The following is a 9952-nucleotide window of genomic DNA, read 5'->3' on the forward strand; positions in this document are numbered from 1 at the left end:
TGCTCAAAATGAAGAATCATATTATGATTGTAAGACACTTATGAAATTCATTTAAATATGAAAGATTATGGTTAAGTTGTGCTGGGATTTTGCTGAAAGATTATGATTAGGTTAAAAACCCCTAGGTTAAGAAACGATCAGTTCTCATAACACAATCAAGAAGAATCATAATTATCTCTTCATCTTTAACAAAGACAATCACTGGACCTCCGAGTACTGTCATTAGAATGTCAAAAGAAGAGAATTACACCACCTGCTTCATTACATCACAATCCTCCCAGAAAAAAAAAACAAAAAACAAAAAAGATAATGTAAGAGCTAATGATAACTAACTCACACACACACACAAGAGAGATAACTAGAATGTACAGCGCAAAGGATCCAACTAACCCAACTCCAGAAACACACTTATCCTAGAGCTCTCATGCACACCCTCTGTACAAAAGCGGCAGCCTAAATAACCAATCATACAACAACATCTATTAGTGCTAAGGAAAATATCATGGCATAGGAAGAGGGTACTATCATGTCATGGTCAACCCACACATTCAGAATACTGATCAGATTCTTCAGAATCTTCCTCAGATGTCACCTCAGACCCTTCTTCCTCTTCATTATCATCTTCAACAATCCTGATAGATCTACTGGCAGTCATCTTGGTCAGTGCTGCAGTTTTACTCGCCCTCTGTGATCGCATGCTTACTGCGCTAGGAATGATAGGAACCACTGAAGTGGGTGAAACTTCTTCATCAGAAGAGCTATCTTCAGGCTTCACCCGTTTCCTGGAACGGGGTGGTCTGCTCGAGCGGGGGACTGGTGTTTGTGGAATACCAACAGAGCAATCACTGCCCAGATTAAACTCTACATCTAACCTCCCTATCATTCATAAAGGAGGACAAAGAATCAGACATATTTTAAGTAGAAAAGAAAAACAAATAAAAAGATAACCATATCGACTATACTCTAACTTGCATTTGTCACCGACACTGCAGCTAACTCATTAAAATTTAAACTGCATATATTATCCAGCAAGTGCCTTGGGTCAATTAAATTTACTTCCAATACTTCCATGCTTAGGCTAGCAATTATCATGCTACTGCATTATATGAAGCAAGTGGTAGTAAGATGATGATCATTTATCCAATAGGGTTTCTCATTCTTGTATTGTCTTTTGGAACAATTTGCCCGATCCAAAAGTTACCGATGCCATATGCCGCACAACACCAATAAAGAACTGTTGTTCCCTAGCACTTCTGCAGAGAAAGTAAAAGTTTTTACCCAAAATAGAATCAGCTTGATCTTGCAACAGTTCCTGTTCTGGTTGTCCATCTACTGCCTTAAGACGATCAGCCATCCGCTTCAGTTCCTTCACAAGATCCTTCTCTGCCAAGACAGATTCAGCTACATGATTTAGGAGCCTCCTCATTAACTTTATTGCCCCTTGTTCTGATGACCGAAAATGGAGCAAGACAAGTACTCTACATAGTGCCGAAACGTATGCCTTCTCAGCAGCTGTCTTCTTTATATGGAAGCTTGCCACCTTGACAATCACAAAAAAAATATAAGTTTAAGGCCTGCAAAATTCAATTCAAGTATTCTTCCCAAAGGACATCTGTACCTAGGAATTTTACATATAACACCAATCTCTAACAAAGCATGCGTCCACAGTTTTTACTCAGCAGAATATGTTACTCTTTAATAGTTAATCTTCTTCTTCCTTCTTCTGTCAACAGCATTCTTCAATTACTTACCACTAAGGATTAGGAATTAGGATCATATGTGATATTCATGTGGCTATTTTCTTGTATAAGCGTTAGAATTATTTGTAAAACTGTGTACAAGATCATTAATCATTATGTTTAGGTTGTCTATGCATGTTAAATATTACATATCAAATTACAATAAAAATATATCATATAATCAGCCATACATAATTTGAAATTATAATATTTTAAATTATGTAGTTTATTGCAATTATAAGTTATATGCAAAATTTCAACATGATATTATAACATAGATTTTACTAATTTTGGGTGTTCTTCTAATGCTACAACCAAGCAAATGAGTAGGCATATTACTTTTATTCCTAAAACTACAAATTCCCAGGAATAGCAATGCCTATTCCTATAGTAGTTTCAAACTTTCAATGGTTATTCCTATTATATTTTTATTTTGCATAAAAAAAATTCCGATAAAGAACGGGGTTCTCAAACAGCCATCTAAGTTAAGAGGATTGATGAGACTAGCATGGTTGGATCACTGACTAGATGATAAATACTTTTTTTTATGCAAGTAATTATTTCGAGAAAACATCAAGGGTGACCAGCTTTGTGGGGAGAACAAATTATATTCATAGACAACCCATTGGAAATCCTAAAAAGTATTCGTAACTTATATTGTAATAGGAGCTTCAGCAAGGTTAAGAACCAATCATATAGTAATTGAATCTAATAATTGTAAACAATTACCTCTACTGCAATGCGAATTGCAAGTCCCTCTTGGCCACACTCAAGTGGAGGTTCTAGAGAACCATCTTGTTCTTCTGGTAGTTCCCTTCTCCCATTTTCATCCTCTCTTGCAGTTTCCTTTTCATATAATGGAGCCTGCATCATCTGCAGCATAAAACGTGATGCTTGGATTGCACGCTTACGCATATTAGACACCATAAGTGTAGAACCCCCAGCATTGCCATTGATGCCAGGCCACATTGAACGTATGACAGGAATGAAAGACTTGGACAAACATTTCTGCATTTACAGAACCAAAATAGTTAGGTCATCAACATAAAACAAAATTCAGTCATAATTATCAGCAATTCATATATAAGACCTCATCTTGAAACTTGTGTTACTTGCCTTATGAATAGCAGAGAGGGAAGGGTAATGCTCAAAGAACACAGATAAACACTGCTTAAACCTGGTCAAAAAGCCAAGGAGAACAAACTTATATGGCTAAACCTTATACAGAAGACAAAATGACTGAAAAGAAATTTGCCTACCTCTGCAGGTGTTTTGTTTCAGTGCTGAAATACAAGTTAATGAGCTTAGCCAAGAGAGAGGGATGTAAAGAAGCTGGTAAGCTCGGATAGTTCTCACTTTGAAGAAGAATCTTTGCAAATCCCTCCCCAAGAATAGCTTGAACGGACTCATATTCATCGCTTGCTAAAGAGTTGTCCCAGTCATCTTTGTCAATTCCAGCATATAAAAGATCAAGCATTTGAACATTCGAACTTTCATCTATATCAGAAAAGTTTACAGGACTAAAAGCCTGCTTATTATCTCGAATTTTTGATGAGACGTCCACACCCAAGGCCCCGTCAACTTCCTGAGGCCCATGCCACATCCCAAGATCAATTAATGCCTTACAGGCCACTACACTAATTGGAGTGGGACCATTAATAAAAGAAAGCCTCAATTGCTTTACTATTTCCTCACTTGGCTTCCTCTCTAACAAGCCAAAAAGCCCAAGACCCCTGACAGCTATCCTCTGCACATCCAAGTGAACATGTTTTGCCTGCAATCAAAGTCCTTACCAGCAGTTAATACCACAGGGGAAAAAAGCTTTGAACTACGTTATATACACAATTTAAAGTGTGGGGAGCATTTGAATTTGACAGATACATGGACATGGTAAAAGTTATGGAAAAAGTATTTCCTCACTGGTGTCTTTATGTTGCATTGAGGAAAGGCAACATATTCTCACTTCTAAACAATGTCCTATATATGTTATTTTATTGAATTGCATAGATATTAAACATTATTTGAAGTATATATTTAATGAAGTATCTTCACAATACAGTTCATTTTGCTCTAGGGTGTGCGCAGTGAAAATTTACATTTCAATGATTGAGCCCCCTCCCCATGTCCCATGGTTTGTAGATTAGACAAATCCTGCTGCTTATCACACAGGTGTACTAGACGCTCAGACTCCTACCCAGATCCATTTAGCATACATCATAACAATATTAAAAGGAGAAAAGAAAATAGAATACTGAACATAAATTCATTACCCCTGGAAGCAATAAGGATTTCAGTAGTTCAGCAAGTTCAATAGCCCGTCCTTGAAGCAAATGGAATGGTTTTGCATTTTCCAAGACAAGGCTTGTCACAGCAAGAGTGTGCATCCACTGCATAGCATCTGCTGTTCTCTCTCTGCAAGGCAGAGCAAGCTCTTCTACAACCCCAAGAATAATTTCTTCAAATTCACCATTAGCAGCATGGACTTTCTTTGCTAGCCCAGACACCGAACCAGCCCATTCTTTGTCTCCACCAAGATTTATTCCATCTCCTATGACAACCATGTTCCCATCATCATCCACTTCATGCTCAAGAGGTTTGTGCAGCAGTTCCTGCACAAATGCACTAGCAACCTTCCTGATTGTAGCATCAGAAAAATCAAGCATTGCACCAAGCAATAGTAGCTGTCGAGATGCAAAACGATAATTTGGTCCTGCATATATTAGTTCAAATTAGGACACATAATTGGATGTAACTGACCCTCATGTCAACCAAATGAGCGTACACCCACCAGCATCAATATGAGCTTTCACCAAATCTACATAATCAGAAACTGTTGCAGGAAGAATTCTCTCTAGAAGGTCATTACTGTCTGAAGCTTCTGCTGCATAAACTGCTGCTTCAGTGCCCATGGTAGCAGCAGCATCAGAGCCTTTTGCCTGTTGAATCACAGTTATGATTCTTATATGATCAGAACGAAGTATGGTAGATTTAGTTTATGCAACTTCAAGAATTGATTACAAAATTGTAACCATGAGAGATGCAACAAACAACCCAAAAACCTTGGTAACTAAAAGAGACACATTATTTTTTATGAACTTTCATTAGCACAATTATTTACATTATTATTACTAATTGCAAAAATCCATTCCTGAAAATCACAATTCTTCCCAAAGAGAAAAAGCACATTCTAACAAACGGGATAATATGAATTCTGGCAGTTGCAAGAGATTACTTGAAATGATTGAAACAGGTAGGTTGGCTACCATGTAGGGTTAGGACTACATGCAGTGAGACTTATACTGCTTCCTTATATTCAAATAATAGAGTCTAGGATTAGAACAGTTTGGAATTTAGTCATTAGTTTGAGAGTTATACATGTTTTTATGCACCGGTGGCAGAAAAATCTACTTGCACCTGGAAAAGTTAAGTCAGTTTTGAATTTAGTCAATAGTTTGAGAGTCATTAATAAGTTTTGAATTTAGCCATTAGTTTGATAGTCATTAACAAGTTTTTGAAAAATGAAACATAGAAACTCACTTGCGCTTCAGTCTGCAAGTGCCTGCATACAGTTTTCCAATAAAGAGCAACCTCTGCCTCCATTAGCTGGATGCCTGGGATGCAATCCACCGAGTCCCCTAAAATCATTAAGGAAAAGCATAAGGATGCTGTAAATTACAAGCCCAGTCCTAATTCTCTCAAATTATAAGCCATGAAACAGGTGAACATTTCAGCTTAAATAAATCAGTGTGTTTTAGGAGCCATAGGACACCGCCACGGCAGATTTACATGAGCCAATATGTTCTATATATTACTTTGGACTATAAAGTATAAACTTCAATTGCTCTACCCTGTTCCTAGACCATACAATTTTTAAATGTATATAAAAAATGCATCTTACGTTCTATCTTTCTAACCACTCAAGGGTCATGACCAACAAGGACATTTTCATCATGTACAGCTCAGCCAATCCGCAAATTCTATTTTTAGATAGATGCCAATTTTAAGATTGTTGTAGCAGGAAAGGGTTTAGCAAAGATACTTGCTAGTTTAACCAATCTCATGTCAGGACCCACAACTCCTTACCCACCCCACCTGGCATGATAAATTAACCTATCTTTTACGTCTGACTAGTTAAGTAGAAATACTACAAAGCTCAACCAACCTTCCATTCCGTCAACTCTTGACGACACATATTGCCGAATACTTTCACCATCATTCAGATTCACTAACCCAGCTTTTAATAAAGCCTCCATCACAGCATTTCCAACCAATTCATATGTTTCAACATCAAGATACTTGAGAAGTTCTACAGGGTCTCCACTGCAGCACTTAATAAGCCACTCATCTTTCATTAACTTAATACACTCCTTAGAGACAGCTGGAGAACGATCAGCTAGTCCTCTCTGAAGAATTATCGTTCTGAGCTTGATGCTACAAAATAAAACAAATAAATTTGAAAAAGAGAATATGTAAAAATTCATAAAAAGACTATACATAAGCAGTATGCTAGCCAACTGGAAAAGCTAAACCAGTGCAAAACTCAAAACTCCACATTAACTAGGTTTTAAAAGTATGTAATTGCCATTGTTAGTGAACTCACACACTATAAATTACTTTAGTAGAATCAAAACACACAGAATTTATACTGCAAAAAGTATATCAATCATGGAAACAAGAGTTCATTGGTTTACCATGAGGTTAAAGAAAAGGGGAGAATAACAGGTATAGTGACACCACATTTACCTTAGGCTTTGAAGAGGAAATTTATTAGCAAGAACGCAGTATGCTGTCTTGCGCACTGACTCGCTCACATCCACAGTGCAATCAACAATTACTTGGGCCGTTGTATTTGAAGGAGGCAATGATAGCACTATTGTCTTACGAACCTCCTGCAGACATGCCATAGCCTTATAGATGTAGAAAGCACTACAATATTTCATCTAATAAACATAGAGATCAATGTTTTGTTCCTAGGCCTCATAGTAAAAGAACTTTTATCCATTTGGTAATAGCATGATTACTGCCTGTGGAAAATAGAAAGTTAGAAAAAAAATGTAGTATTAAATGCATCCCATCCGCTTGTCCTGCACTACCATACCAGCATTGTCCTTACTTTTTGCTTAAAAGAGTAGAAGTACCATACAAGACATGTAATTATGCCAAGAGAAAGGGTATTCTTGTGAAAGTAAACAAAAATAAGTCATGACTTTGACCAAGGGAAAACATTTTGGGACATTTCAATTAAGTCAGCATCAACAAAAATATATTGAATCGAATCAGTAAGGAAACTCACCGCATTCTGTTCTAGGGGAAGCACCTCAAGAAATAAATCTAGGATATCACTGTTCTCACCATCATTTGCAAAGCGTGATAGAGCCCTGACTGCAAATGTACGGATTACAGGGACCTTGTCCCTTACTCGCAGCATCATGCAATCTATCACCTCGTCCCAAATTTCATTGCTCACTTCCACATCATCTGGCAACCGCATGATGATCTACAAGTGCAGGAATTTCATATGAAAGCACAAAAATAAGTTCCCAAGACTTTTACTATGAAAACTCTGGTAAGAAATAACATTCAGACTAACCAAAATGATCTTTCATGACAACATACCCAAATGATGTGCAAGATCTAAAGCAGTTGAATTTGATGTTTCTAGACAAACTAAGACTAGTTTCACTTTCTCGAAACTAGGACTTCAAAGAGACCAGCATTTGCAAGCACAAGTATGGGGGAAATATTATGAAAAGTCTACTCTAAGTGCAAATCCAGTGGAACAATTAAAACCCGGTTCAGAAGCTTTCTGAAAACATTTTCTATCAGAAAAAACGTTGTCCCAAATGCTAAAAGGCAAGCCTCCAAGAGCCCGACTGCTCTAGGGAAAAGCAATACTATTAAAATACCCCCTGTTTCAACATTTACCACTAAGTTATGCGATGCTAAAACTACAAGAACAATCAGACTCGAATTTCATTTACCATACCACTCCTCCACTCTCTGATCAAGCAAACAATGAGTAATATTGCAGAGTTTGCACCACCTTAATTTTTAATATAACAAGAACAACAAAAACTAACTGTGCAACTTAATGAACGAGTAGGCAAAGATCATAGTCCTTTGGCAAGACAGTAATGTAGCTTAGAAACTTATACGAACAATATTTAATATCCTCTCTTGTCCTCTCCCTCCATACTACCAAACGTAGTGTAAAATCAAAATTCCCTTCCAAGTTACCAATTTAAATTGGTCACCCACATTTTTAATTTCCACCTATCCAAATCGACAAAAACAACTCCGCAGCAACATAAATACAGTAGGTTTCTGCAGAATCCATCTATTCCATCTAACATTTAAAATTTATTTTCTACACCTATTTCTTCAGGTTTTTTTCTCAGCGACAAAACAGGTTAAAACTGTTAAAAACCTGAACAAGTACAAAGCCAAATTTCACTCCCTAAAATTTTATGTTATTTCCCCTCAATTTTCTAAGAAATCATCCACGTCAGATAGTCAAGACAGCTTCATTCAGCTCAATTAAAAAAAAATACCAAATCATTCAAACTCCTGATATTTTTCCTACACTTTCCCAGCAACCAAACACCACGAAAAACCTACACCATACCTCCGAAACAATCTGGCACGCTCGAAACCTAGCGGTCCTGTTGGCCGCCACGGCGGCGGCCAGAAGGAACCTGAGGAACTCCTCCAGGAACGCGTCGCAATCAGAGACATGGTCGGGGTCACGGGCGCCGGCAAAGACGGAGACAAATCGGACCACGCGCTCGGTGGAGGTAACACGCCGCTGGAAGCTGAAGAGGGGGATTAGGGTTTTGGAGAAGGCGGAGAAGAATCGGGCCGGGCACGACGATCTGGATCGGACGGCCGAGAGCTCCTTGAGTTTCCGGTTGTGAGTAGCGTAGGAGGTCCGCGTCTCGTCCAGGATTTTCGCTATTCTCTGCTTCAATTGCCTCTGTTCCTCTGTCTCCTCCGCCATTTCTCTCTCTCTCTCACACACACAAATTGGATCTAATGCTCTGGTTAACGTTTTTTGAATTCGAGCGGGAGTTGAAGGACGCGAAACGACTAGTCATGGGCCGGACCTTGCACTTGTTTGGGCCTCATATTTCTCCTCTTTTTTTTTTTAAAGCATTTCTGTTTTTTTGACTGTAACACCAAACCCGAATTGTATTTTCTACTCTCTGACGTGGTCATGTGCGGACTTAAAAATTAAAAAAATAAAAAATAAAATAAAAAAATAAATTGAAACTTTTTAGCTTAGAAAAGACACGGATGACTCTCTTCTCTTCCCACATTTTCACACAAATCTCTCTTTCCTCTTCCCTCTTCCCTCACCCCTCACCGACGGCCGACACCGTTTACTGGTGGACACCGAAAGAGGTACCTTAGTCCACGTTGCATACGCTGCAAGCAACACGTTGCTTTAAACGACACCGTTCACTTGTGGACAGGACAGCTTCACTGCTGATCTCTCTCTCGCTGTTGCTCTTTCTTTTGGAGGCTCTCTTTCGTTGTGCAAGCAAAAGAACGATGGCGAGCAATCTGTGCCGTTTATTCTCATCAAGCGCTCTCAAGCTGACCTTCTCCCACACCAGATCCGACCAGCTCACTCGCTCGCTGTCGAACTCAGTGAACCGACTCATCTGCTCCGCGACTCAGCAGCCCCATCCGCTCGAAGAAAACCCTAAGCAGAGACTACGGAAAAGGATCTCCAAAACGAAAGCCAGGAAGAAAATCAAGAAGACGACGAATGACTACGACGACAATGGCAATTTTGTGAATAAAGCAACTGGCGAGGTCGGTGGGCCCCGTGGTCCGGAGCCCACCCGGTTCGGCGACTGGGAGAAAAACGGCCGGTGCTGTGATTTTTAAGATTTGAGAAATTTATTTGTATTTTGCTTTGGTGATGCGATGTCGTTTTGCCCAAATCACATTTTGATGGTTGGGGTTTCGTATTTTGAAGAGAAAATCAATTATACTGTTTTTGTTTTCTCTGAATTTACCGCGAATCTAGATTCTTCAACTCAAAATTGAAACCACAATGGGGTCTTAAACCTAAATAGTTGAAGTGGAGGGGTTCTGCTGAGACAAAGGATTGGGTGTAGCCGTGTAGGAACAAAATTGAAATGTTATAAGCAGGCTAAGCAGCTGAATATGAATCAAGTTGCATACCATATTCGCATTCTATATTT

The 9952-nt window shown here is 38.7% G+C and overlaps 1 protein-coding gene and 1 non-coding gene across 2 annotated transcripts; one reads left to right on the forward strand and one right to left on the reverse strand.

Moving 5' to 3' along the window:
* Window positions 1-126: 126 nt before the first annotated feature.
* Window positions 127-8771, reverse strand: EMB2656 (ARM repeat superfamily protein). Its single transcript, XM_059596450.2, has 12 exons — window positions 8365-8771; window positions 7033-7236; window positions 6483-6628; window positions 5902-6170; window positions 5277-5374; window positions 4528-4675; window positions 4010-4449; window positions 2999-3513; window positions 2856-2916; window positions 2469-2747; window positions 1279-1540; window positions 127-876 (listed from the first exon to the last, which is right to left on the reverse strand). The coding sequence occupies exons 1-12, from the start codon at window positions 8734-8736 to the stop codon at window positions 536-538; spliced, it is 3135 nt and encodes a 1044-aa protein (XP_059452433.2). The 5' UTR covers window positions 8737-8771; the 3' UTR covers window positions 127-535.
* A 275-nt stretch (window positions 8772-9046) lies between these two features.
* Window positions 9047-9721, forward strand: LOC132182768 (uncharacterized). The gene has a single exon (XR_015912187.1). It is a non-coding gene; the product is annotated as an uncharacterized LOC132182768 (transcript).
* The last annotated feature ends 231 nt before the right edge of the window (window positions 9722-9952 follow it).

The sequence above is a fragment of the Corylus avellana genome, chromosome 5, assembly GCF_965113065.1.
Source record: "Corylus avellana chromosome 5, dhCorAvel1.hap1.2, whole genome shotgun sequence".
NCBI lineage: Eukaryota > Viridiplantae > Streptophyta > Magnoliopsida > Fagales > Betulaceae > Corylus > Corylus avellana.

What these genes read in the sequence shown, in the direction of transcription:
- EMB2656 (XM_059596450.2), bottom strand. Translation starts at nt 8,736, where the DNA reads ATGGCGGAGGAGACAGAGGAACAGAGGCAATTGAAGCAGAGAATAGCG. An exon ending in TTTCCTCTTCAAAGCCTAAG is followed by an intron (nt 6,171 to 6,482) that starts GTAAATGTGGTG and finishes TTTATTTTGTAG; the next exon opens with CATCAAGCTCAGAACGATAA. An exon ending in TCAAGCTGATTCTATTTTGG is followed by an intron (nt 877 to 1,278) that starts GTAAAAACTTTT and finishes TATGAATGATAG; the next exon opens with GGAGGTTAGATGTAGAGTTT.